The sequence below is a fragment of the Vicugna pacos genome, chromosome 18, assembly GCF_048564905.1.
Source record: "Vicugna pacos chromosome 18, VicPac4, whole genome shotgun sequence".
In the NCBI taxonomy this organism is placed as follows: Eukaryota; Metazoa; Chordata; class Mammalia; order Artiodactyla; family Camelidae; genus Vicugna; species Vicugna pacos.
In genome coordinates, this window is record NC_133004.1 from 42,833,652 (window position 1) to 42,850,024 (window position 16,373).

The 16,373-nt window shown below is 42.9% G+C and overlaps 1 protein-coding gene across 3 annotated transcripts in view; it reads right to left on the reverse strand.

Moving 5' to 3' along the window:
- The window catches only part of LMTK2 (lemur tyrosine kinase 2), a 79,095-nt gene that overhangs the window by 38,108 nt on the left and 24,614 nt on the right, over positions 1–16,373 (reverse strand). For all 3 annotated transcript variants that reach the window (XM_072943327.1, XM_031676731.2, XM_031676730.2), the window contains exons 2-5: positions 9,313–9,437; positions 6,231–6,375; positions 5,403–5,476; positions 1,033–1,151 (exon numbers count right to left, since the gene is read on the reverse strand). In XM_072943327.1, the coding sequence (XP_072799428.1) occupies positions 1,033–1,151; positions 5,403–5,476; positions 6,231–6,375; positions 9,313–9,437 (463 nt within the window). The remainder of the gene's footprint in view (positions 1–1,032; positions 1,152–5,402; positions 5,477–6,230; positions 6,376–9,312; positions 9,438–16,373) is intronic.

Genomic DNA, 16,373 nt, shown 5'->3' on the forward strand with positions numbered 1-16,373 from the left:
TCTTATCTTTCCAAAGAGCCCGCTTTATGTTTCACTGATTTTACCTATTTTTCTGTTTTCAATTTTATCAATTTCCACTCTTACTTTGAATAGTTACTCCCTCTGCCTACTTTCAGTTCATTTGCTCTGTTTCTAGTTGGTTAAACTATGAGCTTAGATTACGGATTTGAGACTTCTCCTCTTTTCTGATGTAACCCCCTATAGGTGAGGTGGTGTTTCTCTCTCCCTGCTTTTGAGGTTTTTCTGTCTTTGGTTTTCAGAAGTTTGACGATGAAGTGCCTTGGCGTAAATTTTGGGGGGTTTATCCTGTTTGAGATTTGCTCAACTTCTTGAATCTGTACAGCTGTCTTTTCCAAATCTGGAAATTTTTCAGCTAATACTTCTTCAAATCCTTTTTCTCAGCCCCCCTTCTATTTCTTTTCAATCTAGGGTGTCTGTGGCGTGAATGTTGAGATTTTTTTGTCAAAGTCCCTCATGTGTCTGAGGCTCTTCTCAGTTTTTTAAAAGTCTATTTTATCTTTGTTGTTCGAGCTGGGTACTAGCTACTGTTTTATCACCAACTTCATTGATTCTTTCCTCTGTCCCCTCCATTCTGCTTGCTGAGCTCATCCAGTGAGCTTTTATTTTGGCTATTAGATTTTTTCAGTTCTGAAGTGTCCATTTGGGTCTTCTTTATGTCGTCTCTGTCTTTCCTGAGATTTGGCACTTTTTCATGTGCTTCAAGGTGCTGTAATTTAATTGCTCATGGAAGCATTTTTACGACGGCTGCTTTAAAATCCTTGTCAGGTGACCTTAACGCCTCTGTTATCCTGGCGTCGGTGTCTGTTGTCTTCTCTTATTTGAGCTGATTTCTTTTTGTTCTTGGAATGATGAGTGATTTCGATTGAAACCTGGACATTTTGGGGCTTATAAGACTCTAGATCTTATTTAAATTGTGTATTTTGCAAGGAGAAATTCCAAAGGAGTTTAAAACACCTGATTTTCAAAAGATCACAGACCTTGTTTACAAAACATACATTGTGGATTACTTACTAGTACGGTTCCCCATTTTTCAAAAAAGTATCCTGCTCCTTGGGGCTGGCACTTGCTTTTAACTCCTTCACTATTACTCTTGCTACGCTAGTGCCTGTGTAAATCTCTCCGAGGAGTACCTGAAACCAAAGAACAGTTTTTCATTTCACTTCCATCAAAATGGTAAAGTATGTTGTTGTATTTATTAGGAAACAGAATACAAGAAAAAAAAAATCAGGGAACAAGCAGATGGTCTTCTATTGTCTTAAATACTACCTCACAAAAAGCCTGGAAAACTAAAATACTTTCCTTCAGTTTTAAAACATTCATCAGATATTTACAACATTCCTCCATTTATGTGTACTTGTTTCCTATTTACTTAAAAATGTATTATACTTGCATGGAAATTGCCGGTGACATTACAGAAGAGTAATTTACAAGTTCAGTTCAAACACAACCCACATATTTCTCAAAAACACTTCACCTGAGTGTCACTATTTTGTCTCGTCCACATGACAAAGTAAACTGACAAACAGCCAGCATACAAACTACCACTGCATTAAAATGTTAAAAATCCACGGCATTTCAACTATTTCAGGCCTTTATCTTGTGCTAAAACTTCAGTCAAAGCACAGAGAAAAAAAGGAAGAAAAAAAAAACTCATGTCAATATTAAAAATGTTTAAAGTGAAAATCAAAAAAAAAAAGGCACAGGGAAAAAGTATTCCACTGGAATTAACAGAACACAAAATGAGAATGAAAGAATAAACTACAAGTGAAATATTAAGTACTAATACAGGACAATGCAAAGATATTGCTAAATATAATATTTAAGATGAAAATAATTATGAAGTAAAAGTTTTTACTTAATTTGAGAATGATCAGCACTAAACAGCTTCCTTTTAAAATAATCTTTTATATTTTTATAAAATAGATGACTGGAAATAAAGAGTAAGAATTTGAACAGACGGGGGAAAGGGGGGAGGGAAGAGATAAATTGGGAATTGGAAATTTGCACCTTTTCGGGAGGGATGGAAAATGTCAGCTATCGATTGTGGTGGTGGTTTCACAGGTGTGTACAGCTATCAAAATTCAACAAATTGTACATCTGACATACGTGTAGTTTACTATACTGAAATTATACCATAACAAAGTTGTTTAAAAAAATTTTTTTAATAAAAATAAAATCTTTCATGGTTTTCCCTCCAAAAAAAAAGAAAAAGAACTTGAACAGAATTTAATGTGTTTGCTAAGTATATAAGGGTAGAAAAATAAACAGAACAAGAAACTCTGGTAATTAACTAGGTGATATTCCGATTCAAATAACCAGCTTGTACAGATATAAGGAGCCCAACACATCTGTGGTCCCAACCTGAAAAGAGGCAGATTAGGGGACCACTGCAATGGCCTGGCTCACTGTCTCTGTCGCCACCACTGCTGTCATTCTTGGAGGGCGATGTCTGCGGGGACTGTCCACTCAACACCTGGACCTGGCAGTTCTCTGGCCTCACTGACCTCACTTCCTCCAACCCCATCTCAGCAAACACTCCCAGGGCTGTAGACTTGTAGCTAATAATTATATCACGTCCAAAACCTTGCATTTTAACTTTTCTACCCATCATTTGACTTCAGTTCACTTACTTCAATAGTCTAGTCCAACTCGTCCCTCAAATCCACTATGCTGTCCCTACCACAGGGCCTAACTCCTGTCCTGGACAGGTTAGACCCCACGATCTCTCAATGTCATCACCCACCTAGTCCCTCTCACTGAGATACATTAGCTTAGCCAAGCCCCAATGGCACTTAAATCCAACTATTTGCCAATAATTTAAAAAACACCAAAAGTAGACAAAAACACACATGCAGGATTGACTGGGTCCACTGTAAATTTACGAGGGTCCTGCCCACCCTCCCCACGCTTCCCGAGCTGATATACCTCCCCAAAGGACTCCTGCACACCTCCCCTCCTACTCAAACTTCCAGTGCATCTTTTAACTCCTCCCTTCCAAACTGGCCTCCTATTTAATTACTGAACAAAATAATCAGAAATGAACTTCCTCATTTTAACACCAAATCTACCTGCCCTTGTCCACATCCTCTGTGTGTGCTCCCATTTCAAGAGAGAAACTGTCTCTGTGCCTAAGACCAAGTCCTGCAGATGTGCCATGGATCCCACCTACAATTACACCCCCTCTAACGTAAACACACTAAAACAGCCGCACACCCTGTAAAAAACAAATCAAAAAACCTTCCCTTGGCTCTTGGATGGCCCCAAACGGCTCACACTCCATCTCCCTGCTCTTTTAGATCAGAGCTCCTCAACAGAGCTGTCGATGTGAACCCACTCCTTCCCTCAAACCCACTGCACGTGAGGACAGGACCCATACACTGTACCTGAGGATGCAATGGACCACATGCTGCTGGATCCCAAGCCTCCCAGCCTTCGTCTTACTCAACACACCCACGAATCTACTGCAGTTCATCCCCTGGAATCCCGTTTTCACCGACGTTCACAACGCCCCTCTCTCCTACCTCATTTCTTCCTCACTCTTGATTCCTCTGTCTCCCTCCCTGGTCCCCTGACTGTGCTGACCTCTTCATGCTGCACAGCCTTGGGACTCAGTCCCTGTACCTGCCCCAGTTGTCTGTGTTCATGTTCTCAGTGATTTCATCTAGCTTCACACCTTTAAATACCATCTCCATACTGAGTTCTCCCAAGTTCACATCTGTCTTGAACTCTCGATTTGCATTTTCAACTGCCTACGTGACATCTCCATTTGGATGTCCAAGACCACCTCACCCCTGACTTCCTGCTCCACGTCTGCTTCTCCTCAGTCTTTCCCACTTGAGCTGACAGCAACTCCGTGATTCCTGCCAATCAGGCCATAAGCCGTCACCCCGACCTCCCCCTTTCTCCATCCTCTGTAACTGATCCATCCCAAGTCCTGCAAGCTTCTGTCTGAATAGCTACCATTCCATGCCATTATCCAGGGCCAACCCTGCCTGCATCCCTCCCTGTGCAACTGCAGTAGACTTCTTAACCAATTTCCCCGCTTCCCCTTGGCCCTCCACCAAATGACTGCCAGGGCGATCCTTTTAAGATGTAACCAGATGATAGCACTCACCCTGAGATGTTGATTCCTGTCCCCTGCCGTGGGACAGCCGATGTCTCTAAATGCAGGAAATACCTCACATCACCTGGCTCCCCACGCCTCTCTGAGACTGTCTGCTACCACTGACTGTTCACTGTCTGCTCACCGACCCCCTGAACCCCTACCAGAAATTCTCAGTATCCATAGTCAGGACTTGACCATCTTCCTCCATATTGTACTCCCAGGACCAAGAGCATGTCTGGTACATAACATGTTTTGAGAAATGGTTTGGAAGATTTGGTAACTAATGAAGTTGGGATGACATCAAAGATACAAGACAGATACTCTCAACAGAAAGACAAGCAGCAGCAGGCGGCTTAGTGCAGAGCAATACACCTCCCGGTGGGACCGCCCTGCTGATGACGCAGTGACCACTCAGAGCCTTTCACAGAGAAGGACTGCTGCATCATAGCAACAGTCGTCATGAAAACACCATTCCCTCTGCATAGTCTGTGGTAAAAAGATCAACAAAGCATGTTACTGCAGGTCACTGGCAGGAGAACGGTTCTTCACAATGGTTTCCATGATCATCGTACTCTCTGTCTGCAACCCTAGAGTGGTTTAACACGTTGATCGCCATGTCACCCAAATCTAGGTGACAGCTTTGTTTCCCCAGGGGCCCTGTCACCCACATATGGGTGACACTTTTCTTCAACCATTTATGCAGAATTTATTCTGAATTTATTCCGTGCAAAATAATGACATCCCAAGAAGAAACAGAACTGTAAAGAGATTGAAAATTGAAAATAAGAAAAGAAATTGTTTTTTAAAACAATTCCAATTATACTGGAAAAACAAACAGATGAATTATAGGAACATGTACTGTCAGCACGTCACACCGCGGTGACGTGTGAATGTGGGCCCCGCAGCAAACACACCCAATCCACGGCGGGCAATCCATGTGTTATGTGTCATTAGGGAGCGGGGGAGAAGGAGAAAGAAACAAGTAATTCAATTGGACGAGGATAAAAAACTCTAAAATTCTGGTCTCTTTTCCCTTCTAACCATTCTTATGCCGACAATTAGAAAAATCTCTGATACAGAAATAAAAGACCTTCCTGGAAAACCTCACACACCCAGGAACGCTGAAGCTCACATTCCCATGTGGCGTCAGGGGCAGTGGAGACATTCAGCTGGTGCTGTAGCACAGAGAGCACGCGGGATCTCGCACAACACGATGCCAACTTGAAATTCTGAACAGTATAACTAGGAGGGCGAAATAGAAGTGAACAAATTTTACCTTTCCAAACCAGCCGTTTCCAATTTCCTGTATATAGTTTAGACTCTGGCGGGCAACTTGGGACTTCAAGCCTTCTGTAGGAAAAAGAATATGAAAAACAAAACGTGTTTAACCAAAATAAAATGTTAAATATATAACCTATAAAGTATAAACACTAACATAAATTTAATGTCTGTGGTAATAAAGTTAGAAATAAATGCACAAAACATCTCTTTCTTATTTGTGAATCAGTATCCTGCCCTGACTTTGAGCCCCTGGGCGTTGCCTCTGATTTAACTGCTCTCCTGTAACCATGGGCGCCACCACTCCACTGGACTCACTCCGTCTTTAGTTTTGTGATAGAGGAGGGACCTCCAGACCTTAAGGGACTGTCCCCCGCTAGAAATACTGAAAATCTTATCAAAAACCATCAGTATCAACCTTACCAGAAGTTTGAGCTTTAGTTGCTATAAACCTCCTCCCAAATGCAGGACATCCCAGTAGAGGACAGCAGTGTCCTACTTAGCCAGGCAGGCAGTGCTGAGAACTAGCAGAGAAGTTACTACCAAACAGAGGCCAGGAGCTTCTGTCCAAGTGTTCCATTTCAATGAATCAAGGAGACTAGTTTATTCTTATGCCAGACCCAGCGTCCAAAAGAAAGGACTCAGCTTTCGCAGGAATGCAACAGGCCTGACCGCTAGAATTTAGCTTCACCAGAGAGCAGAAGGAAGAGAAATTAGCAGCAGAGGAGACAGGCAGTCCTATTATTTTATGATTAGCGGCAAGGCTCCCTTCCTCACTTCTCTGAAATAACCCATGAAAACGTGACATCAGGAGGTAAGGTCCTACCTACAGAAGGCTGGAACTGTGATGGAGCTGGGAGGGAGATATTTGGTACTGAAAGTGTGAAAACTTCTGCTGGGGACTGAACAGAGGGAGTATCTTCTGCTGGTGGTGTGAAATCTATCTCATCATCAAAATTATCTTCAAATTCCTAAAATAAAAGAAAAGCAATGTTATATCTAATATAAGTCAGCTTAAGAGCAAATACCAAAAACACTCACCAACATTTAAGATATGAACATTTATTCACTGACTGAACACACTGTCATAATTTTTTTCCCCCAATTTGTACTTACTTTAAGAAAAAAAGCATACGTAATTGTGTTCTCCAACTCCAAATAGCAGAATAAATAATATTTGCAAATAAATCATACATGTTACATAACTTTTAAAATGGGTAACTTGAAGTGCAAAATTTTCTAAAATGACCATGGAACTTAAAATGGAAATACTCTTCCAAAGTTCAAAATTTTATTTTTAAGTTACTACAGGTTAAGCTATTCTTTATCATTTTTCACTTTTACAAATCTCTTTGCATGTTGAAAAAAATTTATTTTTAAATATATGCATTTCTACTTGCAAAGCGATTTCAATCAAAATAAGGACAGATAAAAGACTCAGAAAAGTTTTTTAAAGCGAGTCCTACTTCTCTGGAAAGAGTAACAATGGAAAAATGACTAAACTGGGTAGAAAAATCATCAGGATCTGCACCACGAAGGTCAGTATACAACTGTGTAGCACAAAACTGCAATAAATACTCTAGGAACATCTGGCCCTTTAAAGATGGCAACCTTAAAACTGAGGCTGCAATAAGGAAGCTGTGGAAACCTTTTAAGTGACTTTGCCCAGAAGAGAGCCATCCTGACTCTTCCTATAGCATTCCAGTGAGCTGGGTCTGCCTTGGTGTCTGTGTTAATTTAACGCACACACAGCTGATTATCAAGGTCATTCATTCAGATAGTTAAGGAGTACGGTCCCACCAGGCACTGTGACAGGAACTGAGACCAGGTCAGTGAACGAGATGGTTTTCACTCCTCCACAGAAGGTCCTGTTCATTTTCCTTTCCTACCACTTCCCTCTACCCTACCTCCAACGGAAGGAAGAAACTGAAAGCTGCAAGGGAGGATTTTAAATAATGTAACCTTTACGTTCTCGCATGCAGGTGAAAGGACACACCCTCATGTGTGTCACACGTGTCAAAGGCATCAGGACACTATTGCCACTTGTATCGGACGGAAGGAGAGCAGGATGCTTCGATCTGTGAGGCCACCTCTCAACGGAAGAGCTCTGTCCAATTTCCCCTTTGGACATTCCTAAAGATTTTCTAGTTAAAAAGGACTTAACTCACCACTCTTAACTCCAGCAGCAACATAATAGGCTATTAGGCAGCAGATGACCCTAAAGATTCAGTGAACAACAACCACAAAATGGGGCTGTGAGAGAAGACGGGGTTTAAAGTTATGTCAGTGGCCATCTGGATGTACTTGGGCAAGTCACTTACTTCACCAGACTGCACCTTCCTGGTCCATAAAATGACCCATTCGGTCGTAAAACTCTGCATCTCTAAGTCTAAAGGAAACCCACAAATTATAGACGGTGACACTCTTCTTCCGTTACAAAGTCTGTAGGCTGGAGAGGACCCCCTACACAGCTTGGTGCGTGGGCCACGTGCAGCAGAATCCCGGGGAGGCCTGACGGAAAGACAGACACCCGAATCTGCATCATAATAAACTCCCTGGGTCAACACTAGATTGCGCTGGGTCAGAACAATGCCGGGCAAGGATGAGGTATGACCTGTGACAGAGAGACTGGCTTTCAGTTTCAGCAACACTGACCAGCCTTTATCTTTGTCCCCAAAGGGCCAGGTGTCTGCGCAAAGTCCCTCAGTCAGACTGACAGTCCATGGACGCAGGCTCTGCCCACTGTCGTGCCCCCGTGTGGTGCAATCATTAGGTTCCCACAGAAGGGCCTGGACTGACTCCAGGGCCTGGGGGCTAATGTCCTCCACGCTTGGGGTAAAATCTCCTAAAGAAAACAACTTCTGCTGGGGAACCTTCTCCAGCCTCCCACTTCTCCGCCCTCCGTGTGTCCAGCCAAAGGGACGGCACCTCCCCGCCCCCACCTCAGAACTGTGCCCAGACCCAACGTAAAGGGAACACACAACCAAAACAGGTGAGGCTTGAGAAGTGAGGTTCCTGTGTCCACTAAAGAGAAGGTTTTCAAGACAGCTTCTGCCTCCTCCCCATCGTGAACCACAGCCCTCACTGCCCTGGGACAGTTAGTAAATTCTAATTAAGGAGCAGTTTCTCTGCATGCACACAGGCCTTTTTTTCCCCTTCTCTCATATACCCCTTTTAAACACATCTTCACTGAGCCCTCATATATGTCAGCAAGTACGCAGTAAGTTCTAGATCAAGGTGTTCCAGCGCAGCTACAGAGCCAGCCTTTCTATACTGTCACCCCCTCCTCCCCACACCCCCCCCCCAAGCCACGCTTTCCAACCCGCAGCATTCTTTTCTCCTCCTTAGGGAACTCACAGTTCGTAGGAAACCAAAAGATGCTCTTCCTCATACACAAAACCCACTGGGGGATTCCCACCCCCCGCCTCAATAATCTTATCAACCACTAATTCACCAGCATACAAAAGTCTGGAAAAAAATCAAAACCAACCCCAGACTGTTTTTCCTTTTAGGCCTTACAGCAAGTGAATTCAACCATCATGCCTTACTCCTCACTTAGCAAAACTTGAAGCAGGTACGTGGTTATTTTCAATGATGCTCTGAGGCAGGGCCAGCAGTGGGCTAAACCCAGACCACCCATTTTCGTTTCTGTTCGTAACATTTTATCCTCGCTGTCTGGGGCTGATGCAGCCGCCAGGGCAGAGCTGAGAGTGGAGCAGCCATGCAGAGACAGCATGGTCCAGAGCATTTACTACTTACAATGGCTCTTCACTTTAATATTTACTATTTGGCTCTTACAAAAAAAAAAAATTTAGCCAACCCCTCCTCCTAAGGGACTGTGACTACAGCCATTCTACTGATAAGTGTATCAGAGGATGAGTTTAAATGTTCCTACCATCTGTGCTCACCTTAAAGTCTATTTCTGGGTCCTTACAGCAGGATACACAGTTTGCGATTAACACTATTAGTATCACTAAACTGCACACAGATAGGATCACAAAGGATGAAGAAACTTCTGCAGGAGGTGCCTCCCCTGGAAAGAGAAATAAACAGTATTAACAGGGGCATTCCAAAATCAACTTTAATAAACGAATCAATATATTTTCTGCCAGATATAAATGGGACCAAGAGTTAATAAAATAGTGCCCAAATGCTCAAGATACAGCGATGACCAATCCAGGATAAGAAGTAAAGGATTTTCTTAAAAAAATTTTCATTTTGAAACAATTTTAGATTTATAGAAGAGTTGCGGAGACAACAGAGTCCCCACACACCCTCCACCTGGCTTCCACTGACATCTTACACAGCACATCTACCAAACGAAGAAAATAACCTTTGTACACCACCACTAACTGAACTTCAGACTTCATTCAGATTGTACCAGTTTCCCCACAAACACTCTTCTTTTCCAGGATTCAACCCAGGCTACCCCTGTTGGATTTAATCATCATGTCCACTTAGTCTCCCCCAACCTCTGATGCTTCTCAGCCCGTGTTTCACAACCTTGACACTTTAAGAGCACTGGTCAGTTATTTTGTAGAATGTCCCTCAAGCTCATGATTGGACTGAGGTTACAGATACTTGGGAAGAATCTAGAACATCACAGGGTGAAAAGTCCTTCTCGTGATGTCGTATCAGGGGCGGGTCATGTGGGCACAACTTATTACTGGAGATGTGACCCTCGATGCCTCAGCCCAGTGGTTTCTGCCAGGTCTCACCACTGTGAAGTTACCACTTTTCCTTTACACGCTCCATTCTTCAAAAGCGAGTCACAAAATCCAGTGCAGACTCACGGGGAAGGGATTGAAGCTGTACTTCCTGGCAGGAGGAGTGTCGCAGTGTTGCAGGCACGTGTAACAACTACGACAGTAACGGGTAACTGGGGACACATGTGTCTCGGCAAACGTTACACAACAGCTTTCACGTGCTGTGCGTCTCACCCGAAGCAATGAATACCGCTATGTTCCAGTGGTGACTTTTCATTTCCCTTATCCCTTCTACATTTTATCTGGAATTCTACTTAAGGAAGATTTGTCCCTTCTCCTGCACTTATTTATTCAGCCTTACAAAGCTATAAACTCACTGATATGTACGTTATTCTTTGGGTTGTAATCCATCATCATCATCCTTTCGTGGTTCAAACTGTTCCAGCTTTGGCCCCTAGGAGTTCTTTCAAACTGACTACTGCATTCATCCGACACACCCCATCCTTTTCCCAACAATTCCGTGCTCTCTGGCACTACAGGAAGGTCCAGGCTCCTCTTCTATCTCCCCCCTCTGCCTTGAGAATCAGCCACTTCTCCAAGGCGCTCATGTCACGATAAGGAGCGTTTCTACTTCAGCAGCGGTCTGTGATCGGTTTTTGCTTGGGGGAGACACTGGGGAACAGCTAAGAATGACTTTTACATCTTTAAAGGGCTGTTTTAAAAAACAAAAACGAAAGAATCTGCAACAGATACCGCATGGAAGCCACAAAGCCTAAAATCTTTTCCTATCTGGCCATTGACAGAAAAAATTTGCAATCCCTGTCTAGAGTATAAATTCTTCCACCTCACTTTCAGCAAAGACTCAGTTATCTGGAAAGCATCTTATTCAACTAGGGCTACTGTGAACCTTTTTGCTGTTGTTAGAGTGTTAAGTCTCACCTACTGGTGTTTTAATAAGAAATAAACTTCTGTTTTTTTCTCTCCAGCTTTATTGAGATACAACTGACATATGGTATAAGTTTAAGGTGTACAAAATGGTAATTTGATATACATATATATTGTGAAGTGATCACCACAGTAAAGTTAGAGGCAAACTTCTCCTTAAAATCGCCATCTACAGCTAATTATGTGCTCAGCTGTGCCAAGCAGGAGGCGTGGGGACCAGCTAACAAGCGATGCTACCACCTTTCTGAACTGAAACTACAGTACCGAAGGAAACAAAAATGAACCAAACTCCCATGTGAGTAAAACACGTTCTTGAATGTAAAATGAAGAGCAGAGAAGTCTAAAGGAGACAGCACAACTGCCAAACACGACTACATTCCTTTTCAAAACAAAAGGTCTCCTTGTGAAAGAGCAACACTGGAACATGCCTTGCTCCAAGTGGGGCTCACACTCCCACCGAAGCCCTCCTTTTAAAAAATAATACAGTTAAGGGGAGGGTACAGCTCAGTGGCAGAGTGCATGCTTATTAGTATATGCATGAGGTCCTTCCTCCAAATATAAATAAATAAATAAATAAACCTAATTACCTCCCCTCATTAAAACAAACAAAAACTAATATAGTTAAAACCAAGGGTTGTCAAGGATCTGAACGTTCTCAACCAACAAAATCGAGAACAGAGGGAAATCCACACAGGAACATGGAAAGTAAGTGGGTGACTCCTCTCGGAAGCCGCTCTGGAGGGAAACCAGCTCCCGCTGAGAGGGGCAATTCCCAGACTACGGACGCTTGAGTCCATCTGGAAAACTGCACTATGTGAGGAGCCCCGAGCCCCTGAGTGGCAGTCTTCCAGGGAGAAGACTGGGCAGGTCCTCCTCCTCCTCAGGGTGCCCTGTCCTCTCCCCAGCTTATTCCTGCTGGTATCTGCACTTGCACCTTTGTTTCACTCCCCTGACTCACACAATAAGGGTTAAACAAGACCCCGGAGGCCTATATAGCAAAGCAGTTTCCTATACACTGTATCGTGTTGATCTTTCAGATGCGGTCTGTCCACTGCGTTTTAACGGCTCTAGATTTCAGAGGCATCTTATGCTCAGCAGAAGGCTGGTTTACACTGGCAGCATCTCTTCTTTCTCACTGGCACAAAAATAAGGGTGTGTCATAATCAGTCATACCTGAGATTTGACAAAACACCCTTTTTTTTTTTTTATTGGATCATCACAACACCAGCTCCATGTCACAGGTGGGGACACTAACGTGCCCAAGAACTCGAGGTGGGAAGGCAACAGGGCCAGAATCTGGGTTCAGGGGTACAGGGTACAAGTCCCCCTGACCTCGATACTACATCATTTTGCCTCAATGAGGTTAACTTTTAATGCTTATAAACAACCTAACCTAAGTACTTGAACCAAAGTCTCACTGTAATTAAGGCAGTTCATACTTCTGGGATCTCCTCCAAACTCCACACAGTGGATTACTTTTCCCTCTCTTTTCACTCATAGTTTTTTTATCATCACACACTATCACAAAATTTGATCAAAACTGCCTGAAGGCCAGCTCAATTACCTGCTTCATAAAACCGTCTTCTGTGAGTCATAAGGTAGGCATGAAAAGTCATACCCGTGTTCAGAATAACTAGTTATGCCAAGTTCTGCCCAGCCTTGACGCATTTATTTCTGTTAAGGTACTGCAGGGACATCTGTGCTCCTGCACTCAGATTTCTTCAATGTACACAAGGGCCACTCAACCACAGTGTCTACCAGGCCCACCGAAAGGATTCTCAATTACTAGCTATGAAATTTACTAGCTGGCCTGTAGTAGAAATTTTTACAGTTTTACCACTTTTAAATACTATTTTATTTACTGTTTACTTCTGATCAGTCCAAAGTGCTGTGCTTTTAAAGAAAACTCTATAAACCAATAAAGGAAAGCTTCCATACAATGAAGAAATCCAACCAGCCTACCGCAGGCTGGAAGGTGAGAAGAGTTTGCATAAACCGCAGAGGGGAAGTGAATTTGAGACTTGAGGAACTACAGCTAAAATCCCCGCGGGCCCAGTGGTCAAACTACAAACCGAGCCCCTGGAAGGTTCCTGATTGCAACAGTTAGCAAACTGAAGAAAGAGTTTTCTTTTGACATTCTCAGTCCACAGTGTTCAGAGATGTGTAAATCAAACCAATCATCTACTGGAGAAAAACATCAGTCATGACAGGAGTGTCTCCACATATTTAGGCAGCCTCACCGATTACAAACTGAGAACAAGGTTAATTAGAGGTTTGGGGTACTCAGTACACTTTCCCAAGACACTGATGAAAAAACACACGGCATCTCTAAAGTCCATTCTGTGAGTTCTCATTTTAGTTTGCAAACCATTTTAATAGGTATCCAGCACTTGATTTAATAAGCAGAAAACTCAAGAAACTCTAAGAGGCAGGTACATATTACCTGTTTCATAGACAGGTAATTTGGGGAGCACAATTTCTCAGTAATGACTCAGAGTCAGTCAGGAATGCTACCTGATTATTAATTCAACCATCATAAATCCCTGCCTAGAACCCTGATTAGAACCTGAACATGCATGTAATTAGCTAAAGAGTTACCTGTGAATCCATTTTGGATTAAGTAAAAAATTTTAAAGGTCCACACACAAGAAGAAGTGATGATCAGTGAACGTCTGGCTCCACGGGGGCCGCACAATGCTGGTGTTCCAGCTTCGTCATTCCCTCTCCAGTCACCAACTCCTATGGCTTTACAAAGGAAAACTTCCTCATATTTGATTCCCCAGCGGTTCAAGTCATAAAGGCAGGACTGAAAGTTCGAACCCTCTATCCACAAAGTTGGTTCCTCTGGTCTCCAGCCCCATCCTAAAGCTATTTAGGGGACCCAACAAAGGGTCACTTCATTAGCATAAATTCCGGTACAGCTGGAAGGGGCTTTGTTATTAACAACAAGAGATGTTCCCACCACCCTAATCACTCAGAAAATTCCAAGGTTTGGGGAACTCTGAGCCGGGAAAGGGGATAAAGACCAAATACATATCTCCTATTATGTAACAGGTATATATCCCCCAGAATAGAAATCAGCAAACTGGCCTGTGGACAAAAATCCTCCCACTGTTAGTTTTGGTATGGCCTGCTAGCTAAGAATAGTGTTTCCATTCTTAAAGAGTTGTTAAAAAAAAAAACCCAAAGCCCAAGAGTAGTATGTCACGACACTACATTTACATCAATAGCTAATAATGCAGAAAGACAGACAACCGCACATTATGTGCCTCTGGATGGAAAAACACACCACCAGCCACTACACAGTACTGCCAAAAACAAACAATCCAACAACAACATGCCAAACCTGTACCTGACCAAGCCTCCAGATCTAAATACCAATTTACAGGAAACAAAGCGAACAGTGAGACCTATTAAATTCCTCAACAAGAATGTAATCAGAAAACTCAGGCTATGAAAAACACTCAAGAAGAAAAACGTGATGAATTACAAGGAGAGATGAAGAAGGAATTAAAAGAGATTTTAAAAGACATACCAACCAATTACAATGGGCAGGTGTTATTTGGATCATGATTCAAAACCTTAAAAAAATTATGACATTGAGACAACTGGAAATCTGTACTCTGACAACCGACTGTATTAGGGAAGTAGGACTCATTTCTAGGAGAGAGTGACAATGGTAACGTGGTTATGTTTTTAAAAGTAGTCTTTATCTTTCAGATAGTGACCTATTTAACAATGTCTGGAGTTTACTTCAGAATAGTATGAGGGTAGGGAAAGTGATGGGGGTAGTATGAGAAAAGATGGCCCTGAGTAGATTCAAGCTGGGTGAAAGGTACATCCGTGGGAATTCATTATAATACATGCCTAGTCTCGTAAGTTTGAAGTTTTTTGCTTACTAAATAATGTCTTCACATCCATTAAATAAAAAGTATAAATAGGAGAAAAGAAACTAGATACAACAATTCACAGTCTACGTTTTTGCCTACCCCAGGCATGCGTATTAGTCTGCTAGAGCCCAGGGTGCTGGGCAGGGAGACAGCCCAGCCTCCACCACTGGTATGCAAGCCCCTTGGGCCTCCACTCTGACACTGGTATGAAGGGAATCTTGACAGACATCTTCTAAAACACGAGTCTAAATTTGCTTTAGTCTGAATGCTGTGTTTTAGTCTGCTCAAGCCAAGACAGAACACCACACACTGGGTGGCTTAAACAACAGAAATCCATTGTCTCACAGTCTGGTGAATGGAGGTCCAAGACCCAGGTGTCGGCAGGGCCGGTTCCCTCTGAGGCCTCCCTCCTTGGCTCACAGATGACGGCCGCCTTCTCGCTGTGTCCTCACGTGGTCTTTCCTCTGTACGCGTGTCCCTGGTGTCTCTCGGTGTGTTCAAATGTCCTCTTCTTGTAAGGACATCAGTCATATGGCAACTGGAGAGCTAATGGCCTCATTTTAACATACTCACTTCTTCAAAGCCTGGTCTCCAAATATAGCCAACCCCTACCGAAGTTGGAGGGGCCTCAATTCAGCTGCTAACACTGTAAACTTATTAAATTAGGAACATCATCCCCATTGGTAGGGGATGCTCACCGGCACCAAAGACAAGTGTACATTGCCTTCCTCTCTGGCTTCCCCGTCCGTGGTGGTTTGAAAATGGGAAGGGACTGTACAACATTCAACATGCGCATCAGACACAGACACCTCCTCCACCCTCACTCACCCTCAGGAAATTCATATGAGAGATTTATGTGTCTACCTGACAATGAAAACTGGTGCCCCCTCAGCTGACCAGACAAAGGAAACCTGGCAGAACTCAGTGAAGCTAAGGACCAGCAACCTTCAAACTAGTCCTGACATCAAGTCCACCTCTAAAATACACAGTTTTGGCTTTTTTAAAATTATTTTTTAAAGGTAGGACCAATAAGTCCATCTCCCTTTTCCAACATCCTGACAAGCAGCTTTACATCCCGGAGACTAGTAAAATGAATCATCATCATACTACTTGATGAAGATAATTCAGATAATCATGGTAGATGACACATTTCTATTTAACACCTCAAAATTACAAACCCATTGATCATAACTGTTTCCTGCACACAGAATTTTTAAGTCACTAAATGTTTTCCTTGCCTCTTCATGTAACAATACATCTATTTATAATAACATTAGACGCTCCAGACTCTCCCTGATGTATTCCAAAATTAGGAAGGGAAAATGAAGCACCGCACTAAATATACCCAACCGCACGGAACAGTAAATAGTGCACTGACGATCTGTTGATGAATCAGAGATTCCACAAAGACCCCGAAGCCAGAGCATC